At 39.2% G+C, this 17,920-nt stretch overlaps 1 protein-coding gene across 1 annotated transcript in view; it reads right to left on the bottom strand.

Annotated features, from left to right (window-relative positions):
* SSU72 (SSU72 homolog, RNA polymerase II CTD phosphatase) overlaps nucleotides 1–17,920 on the bottom strand; it is a 47,506-nt gene that overhangs the window by 18,865 nt on the left and 10,721 nt on the right. The window contains exon 2 of the mRNA XM_043991822.1: nucleotides 12,901–13,044. Coding sequence (XP_043847757.1) covers nucleotides 12,901–13,044 — 144 coding nt within the window. The remainder of the gene's footprint in view (nucleotides 1–12,900; nucleotides 13,045–17,920) is intronic.

Here is a 17,920-nt window from a genome sequence, read left to right as displayed (position 1 = left end):
ATTTACTCCAAAATATGCTCCCAATTTTTCAGATTGCTCATCCTGAAATGCCAGGCCAACTCTAAGAAACAGTGATTGCTAATGCCCACAGAAGCCTCAGTGGCAACTCCCTGGCACCACTGGTGAAAGTGGAAATACTGAAGCTCAAGGAGAGAAAGAAGGCACAGGAGTAGAGCCAGAGGATCCAGGTTCTAATGCTAGCCCCAAGTTACCACTGGTCTGACTTGGTTAAGTTATTTAACCTGTTGACTTGGGTCTTCTTATCTGTAAAGTGAGTGGAGGGTATAGAGATAATCACTCTGTTCTAAATCTGAGTTTAAGAAAGGAAATGTGCTATACCTTCACATGTTCAAGTGGCTGTTCTGAATTAGAAATCCACTATGAAAAGGGACTGCAAAACATAATCCCCAAAGTATTGCCAGCAGAGGATGACATTGAGTTTCTGGTGGCTAAATAGTTTCAGATCAAGAAGCAGCGAACAGAACCCAAACCCACCAAAGGAAACCAAAAAAAAGAGCCAGCCCTGTGGATAAACCATTGCATCTGACGTCAGTAAGACGCTTGTGACCCTGGGTGAGTCATTTAACCTGGATTCATACCAATTTCCTTTTCTGCAAAATAGGCCTGTGACCTAGCTCCGAGGTTTGTTGTGAGGGTCAGAGGAGGTATTTCTAGAGCGTGCTGTAAGCCTTAAGGCATTCTATAAATTCAAAGCTATAAAATCACTTTGTAACATACTATACAATTAATTTTCATTTCTCAGGTTAATAACAAAAAATGAACAGTCGACTTCATGGCGATGGTTTCTTTTGAAGGAGGTTGTATGATACAACTTTTAAAGGACATGTCCTACGCTATGGTGCTGCCAGAAGCAGCAGGGTTTACGGCTCATGTTCTCCTAAGAGTTGAACTGCATTCATGTTCATCATCCATGCCCTCACCTGGTCATCCTTGTGACACATTTGAGAACCTCCTGGTTAGGGCTGCAAATACAACCTATGATCAGAGAAGGATTTATCCAATCCCTGACAGCCTCAGTAACTAACCAAATGGCACTTGACATCCATATTACTCCACTGAAGCCACAACTCTGGCCAATTATATCTAGTGAAGTATGTTACAACAAAGTGAATTCAGATAATTTTAGGTACTTATTAATAGGTAATAATTTCTGAGCCACAACAGCTGAAAACAAAGTTAAATGTAGGACTGGGGCTGTATTAAAACACACTTGTATACACAAGAATAGTACTGAAGATTCTCATACCAAAAACTCAATTCTTATAAAGGAACCCCCCCTCCCCAATATCTTTAAGTTTCTATCCAGACAGGGAAATAGTCTCCTCTAATCTAAGTACCAAATGGGGAGAAGAGATATACGGTTTTGTCTGTGATACAAGGATTTAGTACCAGTTTTGATTAAGGGGAAAAAAAGCCTTAAATCTTTATATAACTCATTAGCAAAAAAGTTAAAGCACTGCCAAGTGTATAGCCAAGGACTTACCCATAATAGGATCTTAAGATTTAGAACTAGAAGCTCCCTTAAAGAGTATCTAATCTAACCCCTCACTTTTTTAACAGGACTCCTGAGGGCTAGAGATGTTTAGTTCATCGCTTATGAACACAGAGGTCAGCAAAGCTTGGATTTGAATTTAGGTTCTCAAACAAGGAATCCAGGGCTCCTTCCACCAAGTCATGTAGCTGCTACATATACACATACTCTGTTAAAGCTATTTGTGCTTTAAACATATTTATGTGTATATACAGAGATTACAAATTAATAAAGGACCATTTGTCAGACTGGTAAAATTGCTTTACTGTGCCAAGGCTTCTTGATTTTAAAAAAGCTAAAGCATGCGTTTTCAAAGAATAGACATGACAATATAAATGAAGCTTGACACTAGATGTTTTGAATAAAAAAGCACTTTTTTTTGGGGGGGGGGGGAGGGCAATTAGGGTTAAATGACTAGCCCAGGGTCACACAGCTAGTAAGTGTCAAGGGTCCGAGACCGGATTTGAACTCAGGTCCTCCTGAATCCAGGGCCGGTGCTCTATCCACTGTGCCACCTAGCTGCCCCGAAAGCACTTTTTAACCACTTTAATAGCTTAACAAATGAGATTCATTTATCTACACAGTGAGGAAAATAAGCTGGTTGGTTCCCAACTAAGAAACTGAAATCTTTTGAATAGCTTCTATATAAATGAGTTGGATGTATTTTGGGGTCTCTTCTCAGTAGCTATCCATTTCTCTTATTCCCTGAGATACATTTTCACATCTCCATCCAGAATAACTGTTGTGCCAATATTCTGGTATAAAACTAAGTGAAGGATGATTGTAAACTTTCCTAGGCATTTTATTCCAACAATTTGTTTTGAAAAGGAATGACATCTGTGTAGTTCTAAAACAGATCAGCACCCAGACAGCTATTACACTAGACAGAAAAGGTCATACATACAAACCAAAAGAACCAGCTGTTTCTTTATTTGGCCTTACTCATGTCTAGTCTAACTGTGAGCATGAAACAGAGCACTGGAAGCTGGATGGCCCAGTTAAACCCAAGACTTTGGCTGCTGAAATTCTTTAACAAAGCAGAAGATTGTTTCAACCTCCCAAACCTAACCTGTCTTTGAAAATAAGCTTTGGGGCTTTGGGGGGAGGGGGCATGGGGGAGAGTAAAATATTTAGTACTCTGTATCTATACACACAATCCATTTTCACTGAAATATCATGTTACAAAGAAGTTTGATATGCATTGCATAAAGCAAGGTGCCATAATTAAGAGTTCAGTAGAAGCCTGTGAACCTGCTTTTAGAGATCTCAAAATGGAAAAGCCAACAGGCTTAGTAAGATGCAGTATGTGATGAGTGGGAAAAAAAGGAAAACTGGGTATATAAAATGGTGACAGTGTAAATCAAAGCCCTATGTAATATTTTACTATTATGAATAAAACAAAAGATGGTTTCATTCTTACTGCTCATTTCTATCAATGTCAATATATCCTAATGGTGACCACAAAATGCACCGTCAAATGAGGTTATTTGAAAGAAAAAAAAAACTGTGGAAAGATGAAGCTCCTTGCAACAAACAATTTATCATTAATGTTATTAAATACAACTCTTAGGAAGAAAAGGACTTCAGTGGCAGTGCTGAAAATAGACACAAAGCTGCAAGGAGTCAGCCTTCCCTAATGCAGTGTAGACAAGTGAGTGTACACAGGGAACATCTACATTGGGCCAATGGAGGTACAGTGATGTCCAAACTGGCGAAACCTTGTGGGAAGCCTGCCTTTGTCACCGAAGGGATCTGTGGGTGGGTAGCCTGAGTCAGAGATGCAAAGTCCAGCCTGCTTTGTCCAAGTCAGGGAAGAGTCCAAATGTTGTTCTGCATACAGGACTAGAGAAAAACAACTGGAACTTTCACTTTCCAAGGCTGATTATCACTCAACCAACTGTTCAATTGTCATAAATTGAGGTGAGTGCCCCCTCAGGGGAGTGAACAACCAAAAAAAAAAAGGTATGAGGGAGCCTTCAGCTGGTTACAAAGCACGACAAACAAACGAGTACACAGCAAAAAAGATTTTTTTAAAACATCAACCAAATGAATGACTGCAAAAAAAGGTGGGCTGGTCCCTTGGTCAGAGTGAGGGAAAAATCAACAGATAGAAGCCTTGATCAACTGGTTATCCAAAATGTTTCAAGACAACTCAAAGTAAGAAAGGTGTTCAGCCTGTTCGTGAAGCAAGCACAAGGCTAAGTTTTCATCTGCCTGTGGACAAGAACACCTACACATCAATGAGGCATTATTAACGTGTAGATTACAAAACTGAGCCATAACAAATATGCTACAGATTTCAAAGATAGTGCTGCAACATAACCCACAGGTTGCCAAAGATTTGTAAGACATATGTGTGTTACTGAAATCCTTTTGTTCGGGTAGTGATGACTGAGGAATCCAAGTATGGAAGTTCTAAGCCTTAACATACTAGCAATTATAGTAGAGGTGTCCTACTAAAAGCTCATGCTAGCTTATCTTTACATTTTGTCTAAGCAACTGCTTGAGTAAATGCCAAGAAAGGACGTAAGAGCCTATCAAGTTGGTATGTGGGACATCTTGTTAGAAAACAAAAATGGGCATGGGGTACACCTAGGAAGGTCTAACCATCATACTATACAAGTTATCATAAGCAGAGATGTGAAAGATGTACCATGACACATGGAACGAAAAGGCTCGGTTCTTTTGTCTTCAGGTTGTAATGCAAAGATCCCAAGGGGTCAGCCAAAGGCAAGTTCTAGTCATTCTTTTCCTAGCAAAGCGCTGACAGTACTTATGTAAGTTCCTAATCAATGTTTACAGGTAGCTTATCACTAGAATAAAAACTGCTATTATCCAGGTCTATCAAAGTGGTGTAGCCTCTGGCCCAACAGTGCTAAAACGACAAAGGTTCTCCCCAAGTATTTAGGCCAACATTTCATCTACCTGCAAGACTGGGCTAGCCATAGATAACTTTTCTAATCTTGGTAACTTCTAGAGGCGCTGATCTAGGAAAGGAACTAACAACCTGATAGAAGTGGCCCTGGGTTACCAAAATGACCAAATAGGTAAAACACGCAGAGGGAATGCTTCTTCAGTGCTTGTCCTTAAGTTGAACTGGACACCAGCATCTTTAAATTTTCTGTCTTTTTACTATTCAAAGTGGGATGCTGGATGTCCTAGTTTTAAACAGCATTAACCTATCAGTGTCCTAGGAATGTAGATCAACTTCTTACCCAACAAGGGCCATTAATAGCCTCAACCAAACTATACCTAATATTTTTTCAGAGAAGACATCGAAGGGAGCTACAAGAGCAATTTGTAATTTGACAAAATAAAAAAACTGTCAATTCGCTAATTGGAATGAATTTTCACAGGGTCCTTTGTTGTAATTAGAACTGCTTAGGGGCGAAGTGGATAAAGCACCGGCCCTGGATTCAGGAGTTCCTGAGTTCAAATCCGGCCTCAGACACTTGACACTTAATAGCTGTGTGACCCTGGGCAAGTCACTTAACCCCATTGCCCCATTAAAAAACAAAACAAAACAAAAAAAACTGCTTTCTGCTTCAAGGTAAAGTAACCCAAAGCACCTGGATGGGTCTATATAAATTAGCAAATACTACTCCCTACAACTGACTAGTTTGAGTCCCAACCAACCATCAAATATGATGGAAATCTGCAAATCTACTGAACCAAATAATTTTGACTCATCTTTGGCAAATTAAAGCCAGAATTATACTTTCTAATGCTTAAAAAACAACAACAACAACAACAAAAAACCCCAAACCACCTAACATTTTAGAGTGCACAATATGAAAAGAGTTATCATACAAATTTAGTACTGAGTCTAAATTTAAAATGTTCATTGCAAAGCTGATTAAGTCCCTTTCCAAAATAGAAGATAACCATATTCGGGTTGGGGAAAGACTAGCTGGTTCAATATACGGTGAAAAATACTAGGGAATAGGGGCAGCTAGGTGGCACAGTGGAGAGAGCACCAGCCCTGGAGTCAGGAGTACCTGGGTTCAAATCCAGCCTCAGACACTTAACACTTACTAGCTGTGTGACCCTGGGCAAGTCACTTAACCCCAATTGCCTCACAAAAAAAAAAAAAAAAAGGATTATTGTGGAACATGGCATGGTTTAAAAATACTAGAAAAATTGCAGCATATGATTAAAGGGGACAGAGAACAGAACATCTAAGGAAATGTCGAGTCAGTGGAGTGTGGCTTAGATAAGAGAAAGGTTAAGATATGATTCAGGACACTTGAGTAACTTCAAAAATTATCATGAACAACGAGGATGACAACCAGCTCTACAGAAGAGGAAATGGGCTGACTTCTAGAAGTCTGGTCAGACTGAAGAGAAAGCCTATCATTACTAAGCGAGTTTCTAACAAGGGTTGTATAATGTCTCACTAGCATTCTTCAAAGTTGAAGTGACAACACACAACAAGAGCAGTGTATTATCCATTCAGCTTGGAACGTGGCATCTAGACCGTGGGACTCCGTCCCCCTCCTATCACTGAAGAACATACTTCCTCATCTTGTCCTTTTCTTCCTCCACTCCAGACTAAGGTGTCTGCTGAGGTAGTGAGCAGAACAGCCCAACAACCCATGTCCAGGAGCCCTTAAATAGTGAAGTTAGAAGATCAACAGCCTTGCTGCCAGACAAGAGATAATGAAGCGCCTCCCTCCTATTAAGGTGCATCACCCTGGAGCTGGAAGGAAATACAGTCAGATAATGTGTATCATCCCTAAGGTCGTCAGACGAAAAGGTCTGGTCGTAGGGGCAGAATCTAGGAAAAATTAAATACTGTTTTAAAAAATACCAACAAAATCTTCAAAAATTTTGGGTGTGGAAAGCAAATTCAAAGGACTAACATCTCACCTATCTAGATATAATCAACTTTGTAACGTGAGCCAACTGCAAACTTGTATGCTTTGTCTCTAATTACCAAGTTGAGTCATTTAGTATGGGTTCACTTATAATAGATTTCATTTATGCAGTTTTAAAAAGTTTTTTGGTCACTTCAATGTCTAATGAATTAGGCTTCTCAAACCTTAATTAGGAATCATATTAACTGTGAATTTTAAAATAAAATTTAAGTGTTTTATGTTTCATAATACTATTATACATTTTGTGATAACTACTCATTTTAAAGAAATTCTAATAACCTGTTTTTGTTTTAAATGGCTATTGAAACACTGTTTTTAAAAGGGGACACTTAAAAAATCTATTTTAAAAGAATGTGTATTCTAGAAAAGGTTTCACACCAACAGCTCCTTGGCTTAGTACCCCGATAAAGAATTATCACCATTGCTGTAGAAGCCCAGGCACTGCCCTCCATAAGCACCTCTAAGCTGAGAGGAAGCCATCTTCACTTTCAATAATCCAGCACTGGCTAACAATAATTCCTCCCCCTAACTTGACCAACAAGATGGCCATGTCTTAGCTATTCTGCTTACTATAGTCATTATGTTTACTATAAACATAAAGGAAAAAAGAGCACTGGACTAGGATTCCTAGTCCCTGCTCTGACACTCACCATCCGACCCTAGGAAAGCCCTTTAATCCTTCATATTTTTTTTCTTCATCCGTAAATAGCAATAATTCCTGCCCACCTCCAAGCTGAGGCTCAAATGAGATGTGAGATTAAGTTGAAAATGTTATAAGTGCTATGCAAATGTTTCCTAAATTCACATTTGCTAGAAAGCAGGCAACAGTAGTGGGATAAAAAGCTGGCCTCCATGCCAGATGATCTGGGTTCAACACCCAAATCTGACCCAAATGGGCTGTGTGACCCTAGGCAAGTCACTTAACATCTCAGTGCTCTTGGCAACTCTCTAAGGCTTTAAATTGCAGAGATGATGCAGACCAGCATTGAGAGGGGCCTCCTCCTCTTCCGTTCCACATACCAGGGAAATCACAGGTCCAGGCCCCATCCTTATACAAATGACAACATGATTTTTATTACTAATTCACTGTTAAGACTTTATGGCTTACAAAGCACTTTCTATCCAGGAACCCTGTGATGCAGGTAATATGAGGATTATCATTATTACCCGCATTTTAGAGAAGCTGATTCTGAGGCTGAGAGAAAATGGCTTGTCTTTGGCTGCCCAGTCAATTTAAACAGATGGCATGTAAACCCCTATCTCTAGATTCCCAGGGCACAGTAGACTCACCCGTCTACTTAATCCCAACCGCCTCTAGTCAATCCCTTTAAGATGGCTTCTGGTTCAAAGACTCATAAACCCTTACCCTCAGCTCAGCTTTGAAGGTGTTGGCTCAAAGATACTTCAACTATCCCCTGGATGACCAGCTGCTGTTGGGACTTGACAGTTCTCCTATGGCTAATCTAGCCCCTCCCCTTGTACAGATGAGTGCTATCACCCTCTCCCCTAACCTCTGTGCAATAAGTTCACCAAGCTTTTGCCAAGGGTTTAATGAGTCCATTAGGTTATGGTTCTAACTTATTTTTCCTCCCACTTATTTGAAACTGGCTATTAATTGATAGCATCACAAATATCCAAGGTTGCTCTTTATATATCTGGATTTGAAAAAGAACCTCATCTCTTTAAGTTACAAAAATAGCTAAGGTGAAGCTGGATGGAAAAAAGGACAAAGAAGATTCAGGAATTTATTCTACTAACTTTAAAAAGGCAACATTTCTACTTCTTTTTTTCCACTGCAATTAAAGAGAACCTGTTCTTTATGGGAGCCTTGAGAAGGAGAGCCATCTCTCACTTCAGCTGATTTTAAATTTGTGACAACTGAGGGTCAACACTTCAAGTTCTTAAGAGCCAATCTGAGATGTTTCCATAGTAAGGAAAAATAATTTTAAACTGTAACCCAATGGCTCATTCCAGTGACAAGATAATGTGGTATACAATTAATGCCACAAAAGTACCACCTGGATTGGTGGGACTCAGTTTGGACCTGCATTCCAATTCAACTGCAGGCACTAGCTGTGTGTTCTTGAACAAGTCTCTGTGACTCATTTCCTCACCTGGAAAACAAAATAGGTAGGTCTCTTTTCAAGCTCTAAACCTACAATTCTCATGATCTCTGTGGGGACAGGGCACTGAACCCCTCTAAACTGGTTTTCTCATTTGTAAAATGAATGACATTTACTTCATAGGTTTTATTGTGAATTAGATTAGTGTAAAAAAATTAAGTTGTAAAGCACCACGTCAACTTCTTCAGCAATGACAAGTCTTTAACCTAAAAACTCACCTTCAAAATAAATCCTGCGGCCCCCCTCCCCCCAATTCTAAAATGTAACTTAAAATCTAAATGCCAACTATTTCCACTCCAGCCATTTGGCTAATGTGTCCTTACTGAATTTAACTTCTCCATCCCCTCCCTGCCAAGTTGGGAAAAATCAACTTTGAAACAAGGAAATATAAATGTAGCTTGAAAATGATATAATCAAAGGGGAAAGGCTCTATACCTGAAAATGGAGGCAATATAAGAGCTAAAGCTATCATTCAGTATATCTGGAAAATGCTATACTTAAGGGAAATGGCTATTATTTTAGAAATGAATGTGGCATAAAAACTAAAGGTATCACTTAAAAAATTTAAAACGCCAACTGTTACTTAATTTTGGAGCTATGAGATCTCAATTCTGTACGTCTAAAGTATCGCTACAAAGATAAAGCCAGAGGGTTTTTAGTAGAATAGGAAATAATTTAAATACCTGTACTAGTAAAATCAAAATTGATTTAGTCCTGCTCATATCTCTGTCTGTTTCCTACTGAATAGATCCTTCGACTGAAATTACAGTATGAGCAATGGAAGAGATGTTTCTGATAAGCCTGGAAAGGTAACTAAGGACTTCATTTTCAGCAATTATTCTATATACACTGACCCATCTTTGTTTATGGATTCTCTGTGTTAGCTTCCTCTGAAGAAGGTAACTTGGGACCTACTGGTTCATTCAAGGTAATGTTTCCTTGGATATTTTTTCCACTAATCCTGGTTTTAATATCCTGGTTAAAAAACCACCACCTTCAAATCCTATTATCTTACTTGGCCCATTTAATTTTCCTTCCCCTTTAAAATGTAAAAAATGGGGAGGAGATGCAGCAGTGTCCCAATTAGGCCATGAACCACCTGTGCAGTGGGTCTGTTAGGACTATATCTGGAAAGCCTCTTTAGTGATTGAGAGGAGATAGAATTGTAAACACACCCTGCCATTCGAAATATGTGTCTGGTCTTGGGGTTTTTGCTTTGTTTGGTTTACCTCGGCTGCTTCCCCCATGCCATCTCAGACTGATGTCCGGCTCTGCAGCATCTCACCAAGGGCTGGAATTCTTTTCGAAGAGATGTCACTTGCTTGACTGGGTCATAGGATGTACTTGAGAGTGGTTTAGTTAAAAACCTCTCACCAAATACCAAAAATAACATCTATCAAGTCCAGTCTTACCCTTTTCTTCCTACCCATCCACCCACCTAAGAGAACAGTAATCCCATTCCCGAAGAACAGTGAATCAATGGACATTTTCCTGAGCTTAAGAAGATCCAGACAGGGATAGCAGCACCCCTAGGGTGTAAGGAGGCTACTGTGACCAGTCTCTTCACCTACTGTGGAGGGCAGGCTCCCACAAAGGCCAAGGTTGTAGCAGTGGTCCAATCGTTTGCCCACTAACCAACCCCATCATCCTACTACTCAAAGAAGCATAGAACTTTAGAGCTGGAAGGGACCTTAGAGAAAGCTAACCAAAATTCCACCCCCCCCCTTCATACAGATGAAAAAACTGAGGTCTAGTAGGGAGAAAGGACTCACCAGTGGCCACAATCCAGCTCCCTTCCCTGTTTATAGACGAGGAAACTGAGCCCCAGAGAAAGCACTTGCCAGCAATCACATAGGTAGTCAGTGCCAGCCCTTCAATGCACACCCACTTACTCTACCCCTACTTTCTGCTTTTCATGTGTGGGCCTATCCTGCTTCTCTGGGACAGCTTTTATAGGGAGTCCAAACCTATAAGGAGCTCATTTTCTGGCAGGATCCCCAAATCTGAAAGGTCCTATGCTCATTTCTTTCCGGTCACCAAGCACTTCCTCCTTGGGACAGCATAAGAGGGTACCTTGAGAACTCTCCACTTGGTCATCATAAAGCAGCAGATAGCCACCACCACTCTTCCTACCACCCAAATGTGATTATTAAAAGGTGAAGTTTTGACCTTTTAAAAAACTGTATTGATTCAAATATAAGTCGAGGTTTTTATTTGATAAGCAATAGCAATTTAAGTTTTTCTTCCAAAATTAAATTTAAAAATGAGAAGATAGGGTTCAAAATATACATATATTTGGAACAATACAGTGATTTATAATGAAGAAACACTAGTAGTGTGAAACATTGTGATTGTTGCCCATTTCTAATACTGACAGGATCAAGTTTAAAAATTTGGTGTCCATTTCATAAAAAGATGGAATATTAAAATGTGCTTAGTGCCACAGAATTTAAGCTACTAGCACCTGTAAGATGAGACCAGAGGCTCAGAGTTTATGAGAAACCCTTCCCCCAAAATAAAAATCTAAAGAAAAGCTTTATAGTTAATGCAATCTACCACGCTAAAGGGACACAAAGACCAGAATGGGCGCATATGTATTATTCACAACTAATTTGCCAACTACATTTAGTTAGTTACTAAGATGAATAAATATGGCAAATAGAATGCTGCTTCTCAGTTACAGGAGAAATGATGACTTGAAGATATGCCTCTTTTGCCCCAAGGATGTTTGGTAGTGCAGAGTGTGTGCAATTCAATGATGACCATGCTCAAGATGCCAAGTTTCAAAAAGGAGTTACCACCACATGGCTGTACAGCCCCATGTCAAAGACTGGTTGTCCTCCTGCCACTGCATAATGGCATTATCAGGTTATGTAGGGTACCCCATATGTCGATGTTGTCAACATAACATCATATCTAGTTACGTTGCACTGGTAAATGAGCTATCTGTGTACCTTAAAAAAAAGTTAAAAAAAAAAAAACACACACAGGAAAAAAAAAAAGGAAGGGAAGGAGAGGTAGGTAGGAGAGGGCACGATGCAACAAACCCCAGGATCTTGCGGTGCTCCAATCTAACACTTTAGCTAGAACGACCTTCAGGGACATACTCTCAGCCACCTAAGTAACCTACATACAAGTAGAAAACATTTTTAATTCATCCAAAGACAGCAATAGATCTGATGTCAAAAGATGATAATTTTGGGACTTGCATGTTTGTATTAGTTTCAGCTATGATTTCCCCCCAAGTTTGGGCCCCATCTCTTACACATGGCTCATAAAATGAAGAAAAGTGAACTAATAATAGTCAAGGATGGGACAGATGACTTTTTAACAAGCCAAAATTTGTGAATATGGGAGGTCAAATATCTATTAAGACAACTAAGTCTTAATGCTATACTCATAAAATCTTTTAAAAACTCACTTTTTGGCTTTCACATGAACTGAAAAGTACTAGATCGGGTCAAATCCAATTTTGCTATTCATAGAAAGTTTCCTATGAAAGGATTTCTGCCAATATTTTGCTTCTATCATGCTAAATTTGGTCTTACATTGAAGCCCTCTCCCTCTGGTCCTTTTCAGTGTACTATATATACACACACACACGTAGCTCTGCAAAAATACTATCCATGGGGTGAGGAAGTAAGGGTAGGGGTAAGACGGACCTGTGATTTCACCAGTGTGGTCAATTCCCAGTGTGGGAACTTCTTCTACCAAAGCAGATCCACAAACTCGTCGGTAACAGTTTGAGAGACTTGCTTGGGGCAGTGAGAGGTTAAATGACTTGCCCATGGTCACAAAAAGCCAGGATGTGTTAGAGGCAGAATTTGAACCCAGGTCTTCCTAACTCCAAGGTCTGCCCTCATCCATTATGTCCTGCTGCCTCTCAGCAACCTATCAGTCAATGATATAGACAATGATAATGTGAAAAGCACTTCTATTTTCTTCACCTAGGTAGTCTACTGTTTTAATTTTATGCCTAAACTTTAGGCTTTACTAAAAAAGGTAACTACGGTTTTAATTTTTTTCATGTCAGTAATATCCAATGTATCCCTTTCCTCCAAGACTGGATTTAACATAGGGGAAATCCAGCAAAGCAACCAAGAAATGATTAAGTTATGACTTGGAATTTTAAGAATTAAATATAATCATTCTGCTTTTAAAGGGGGGGGCAGGGTATTTGGATTGCATGCACTATTTAACTGCAGCAAGGTACAAAATGACTAATAAGTTCTCCCTTTTCATGTAGAATACCTCCCTACAAACTTAATATTCCATATGCTAAATAACAAATTACACCTTCCAAAGATGACCATAGTGGGTTTTTTAAAAGGGCATTCCACTGGGATACAGTTCTTTGTCTTTCCTAAGAAGATCATTGTACATCTGATCATATGTTGTTTTGAAATCATAAACATTCGGCTTGTCTGGTGCTGGTCCTGGGAGTTTCACATGAGTTCCTGTTCCAAAGGATCTGACACTGAATCCTCGTTTGCTGAAAGACACAATAAGAAAAAAAGATTTTAATTAGATTAACTGTCACAAAATTCTATTAGTCTGAACAGGGGAAGTAGTGATGAAGGAGGGAAATGTTAGTGTACTTGCATAGAAAAAGTTTTTGTCCTAGTTCTTAAGTCCTTCTAGTTTAAACATAATGTTCAATATTAGTTATGAAAAATACTATGGATTTCAAAATATCAATGTGAAAAGATTCAGAAAGACAAAGACACTATTTCACAACCTATCTTCACACACTAAATCACTTCTGAAACACTAAGGCTTTGTTTAAAACCGAAACTACTACATTCACAAGTCTTATATAGTCAGCTGACAATTATAAAAAAAAAACGACCCAACACCAATCATAGGCATAATTGAAATGTTCTAGAACCATCAAGTGCAAATAATGAGGACATCCTGGCAGGACATGTAGACACTGCCTACTTGACTTCATGTCAAGACCAATACTTACCAATGCATATTCTGAATTAAAGAAAAAAAAAACTTCCTGAAGCTTTACAACCGTTCACACCATAATCCATTCTAGTGTTTATTACCTGTTTCTTTAAATTAAACCTGTTTCTTTTATTGCTGTCTTTAATTGACCACCTTTCTTGTCAGAGCCTTTCATATACCATGGGCTCATTCTTTTTTATGACATAGCCTCGTTCAGTCTCCTTTCCAGTGTAATAGTTACTGCAATAGAACTAGAAACAAGATGGCAGCAGTCAGTGACTACTGATTACTCTTCTTCCATATCCAAATGATTTAAAGACTAACAGACAACAAAACAAGTTCTGAGTCAAGAAAAACTATGCTTAGCTCAAAAGCTTGAGCAGAAGCAGTGAAATCTAAAATCTTTATTTTGGTCAACTGTGCAATTTGTTCTTGGGATCCACACAAGCATACTTATTAATTTGATGCTATCTTTCATAGGAATTGAAGATCAGCCACCTGACCCTGGAACACCTGTTCACATTACTACTAAATTTAAACTATTACAAATTTTAATGCTAAAATTTTTAGCTTTGTTACAACTGAGAAATTCTCTTGCCATATCAGGAAAACTGAAGTTCCCCAAAAGGTTTTAGATGCTAGTCAACAGAGCCTACAGAGTCTACCTGCAATGTGCCTTTTAAAACTACAGCTTCAAAAACAAACTATGAAAAAGCAGCATCAGAAGAGAACTTAACAAGATGATAGAATGAGAGCTAGAAAGGATCAAAGTCTTGCCTCGTTTTACAAAGGGTCAAAGCAAGGTACTTCTCCAAGGCCATCCAGTCCTACCCTCTGTGAATAAGCAACTTAAGATCAAGAAACAAGGTTCTGAAAATCTAATACAAGCCAAGAACCTGGGATGGACCAATAATACTGGTACCTATTTTGCCAAAAAAAATTCACTTGAAAACTCACAATTCTTCTTCTTTTTTTTTCAGGCAATAGGGGGTTAAGTGACTTGTCCAGGTCACACAGCTAGTAAGTGTCAAGCGTCTGAGGCTTGAACTCAGGTACTCCTGAATCCAGGGCCGGTGCTTTAACCACTGAGCCACCTAGCTGCCCCCCCCCCCAAACTCACAATTCTTAAGAGCATCTTATTCCCTTTTCCCCAATTTTGACTATTTCTCCCTGATTTCTGACCTTAATAGTTCTCATCTGCTATGAACCACCTGTTTTTTTTGGTTCAGGACTTAACTTATTTGATTAAAATTTCAGCCTCTGGGGGCAGCTAGGTGGTGCAGTGGACAAAGCATTGGCCCTGGATTCAGGAGTACCTAAGTTCAAATCTGACCTAAGACACTTGACACTTATTAGCTATGTGACCCTGGGCAAATCACTTAACCCTCACTGCCCTGCAAAAAAAAAAAAGAAAAATGAAAAAAAAATTTCAGCCTCTGAGGTCAGAAAAAGTAGTACTTTGCAGATACAAGGAAATCGACATATTTAATTTCCCTCTATGCAACAGAATAAACAAACAAATAAATAATGCAACAGAACTCTCCAGAAGAGTATGCTGGGGAACACCATCAAATTAGTGATGATGAGCACTACCCCCCCCAAAAAATCAACACAAAACTAAAAAGCACCCCCTCCATGTTTAGTTATAAATCTTAAGTCCCACCTTAAATCTGGAATTATGAGCACGAGCTTCATGTCAACATGCACACAACTGGGCAAAAGCCTGCCTGTCTACTAACAGGGCCTAGCTAGACTGTGGCCAAACTACAGGCTCAAAAAGAGTGCTTTAAGCAACAAGTGTTTGAGTTGCCTGAAGAATATTTTTATAAATAAAATTCCATCCTTCCAACTAGCCTGTATTAGAAATGATTACAACCAGACTACACACTTCAGAGACAAATAATTTTTTAAAAATATCAGAGCTCTAATCTATTACACACTTCACTGTCAATATGAAAACAGAGAAGTGTGGAATAATTAAAAATGTTTTAAGTAATAGTGAATTTTGCTTATCTCTTCTTATCTATTCTACTTCCTTCCATCCATAAACAATTTTAACCCAAAGGACCCTCAGAAAATGCTTCACTTTAAATTCAGTCACCTACCTATCCTCTTTCCATGACTCACACTGTACACAAAGGTTCACTCAAAGTTGACAGTTAAGGACTTCATCAACTAATTTCTAGTAGTTCTCAGCCCTTTCTGACTTTACAATTCCAAATGTACTGCTGGTTAACAATAAACAACATCTTTAGTGAAGCAGAAACTAATGGGAAATGGTAGTATTTGGGAAGTGAGAAATCCTCTAATTTGTAGTTCCACTCTAGCCTTTCTTAAGTCATTTTTAGTAGTGCTACACAACTAGGCTAAATGCACATAAGCAGTTTTGTAGAGCAGACAAGAAAACTCAGGGCCCAAAGGGCTAAGGTAGGACCCCAGGAGACAGTGCTGGTACCATCCTGAAGTTAAAGAGCATCTCCTCTTTTCTATGTTAATTCTTTTTTTTTGGTTTTGGGGTTTTTTTTGCAGGGCAATGGGGGTTAAGTGACTTGCCCAGGGTCACATAGCTAGTAAGTGTCAAGTGTCTGAGGCCAAATTTGAACTCAGGTCCTCCTGAATCCAGGGCCAGTGCTTTATCCACTGCGCCACCTAGCTGCCCCTCTATGTTAATTCTCGATGTAAAGACATGGGAGCTGGGCTGCCTAAGCAGTATATATGAGGGCTGGCCAAAGAAGGCCTAACACAGCACAACTTTTCGTCATTAAAACAACAAAGCACTGAGAGAAGTAACAATAAGATCTTCTTAAATGAGCAAGAAAAAAAAATGAGCAAGAGTTCTCATTTTAGGATTTGGTTCAAGTGCCATGTCTTAAGATATGGTCATCTATGAAACAATGCAGCCAGAAACTGTATTTCCTTAACTAATAACAAGAAACCTTTTACATTCCTATTCTTTGCCCACCTAACACATCCAATCCCCCACAGGAAATGGCCCTTCTTCTGCAGAACTGCCCTTTCTTACATACCTGTCACATTTTATTCTTTTATAGCTCATATGTCAGTGTTTCACCTGCCACTGAGGAGTGTAAACCTGAGTTTAGGGACCATACATTTAACTTTTATGAGTACTATGTTAACTTGCTATGTTGAAAAATTCTTCAATATAGATTTGCCAAATAGAACATTATGCTTCTAGAATCTTTTCAGTAATAGATGCAAAAAAATTCCATAAACAAATGATGAGTGATTTATTTAATTCCCTTCCATTCAACAAGATTTAAGTTCAGCGCCAAGGATACAAAAACAAAATTGATAGTTTTTGCCCCCAAGGAGTTTTCTTTCTATTGTGCAAACAAACATACACACAAGCTAAGTCAGAAATATACAAGGAACTCTCTGGCAAGGGAAAAAATGAAGGGAATTCAGCAAAGAATACAGTGCATTCCAGGCCTAGGCAACAACAGCTTGTGCTAAGGCAGGGAAAAGAAACGTGCCAGATCAGGCACAGGAAACAGCAACAAGGCCACTGTGGCTGGGATACAGCATGGAAAGCAACTATAATCTGTCATAAGGGCATCAAAGCCAGGCTGTGAAAGGATTTACAAGCCAACAGTGAAGACTTTGCATTTTGATTTTAGTGGCAAGAAGGAACAAATGGAATCCATGCTTTAGGGCCTATCAATCTGACAGCTATGTAAAGGATAGTCTGGAGTGGACTGAAAGCAGGGAGACCAATGAAGAGGCTAGTCTGGGCAGGAGGTGATTACTACGCATGGATATAAATATATGAATGGGGACAGAAGAAAGCTATACATTTGTCATATAGCCAAAGATGAACTCAGTTAATCCATGAAACCGTTTCAAAATACAGTATAATTCATTCCACTAACCAATCGCCACAATTTCCTATAAGGAAATGAAAAGAAGTCTGGAGGGCAGTGACTAGTAAGGGGCTTCAGTGATACACATCACTGAAGGCGGTGCCAGCCCAAATGATTACACCCCAAGTAAGCATTCTTTACTATCCAAAAGATGGCTACACTCCAAGCATACATTAAATCAATTCTAAACCAACTGGTACCAACAGACCCTTATCTTAACACTGCCTTGATGATAGAATGGGACAGAATTCATTCCGAAAGAACATTAGAATGAGATTGGGGAGGAATGGGAGAATAATGCAGAAACACACAGGGGTTGCTTCAGAAACTGGCCCTGCCTATGACCAAATTACTCACCTCTCAGTGGGGTATACAGTACAGGGCCTTGTACAAAGCAAAAACTTAAAAAAATATATTATAACACAGCTGATTGAATATTCAAGTCTCTCTATAGTTGGGAGGGGGAGGGACAAGGCAAAGGAGGATGAGAAGCAGCTGAATTTAATATCTGATTACACAGCACAAATATCTGAA

This window comes from Dromiciops gliroides, chromosome 3 (genome assembly GCF_019393635.1).
Source record: "Dromiciops gliroides isolate mDroGli1 chromosome 3, mDroGli1.pri, whole genome shotgun sequence".
Classification (NCBI taxonomy): Eukaryota; Metazoa; Chordata; class Mammalia; order Microbiotheria; family Microbiotheriidae; genus Dromiciops; species Dromiciops gliroides.
The sequence above is the reverse complement of the archived record's forward strand: the minus strand, read 5'-3'. Positions and strand labels throughout refer to the sequence as shown.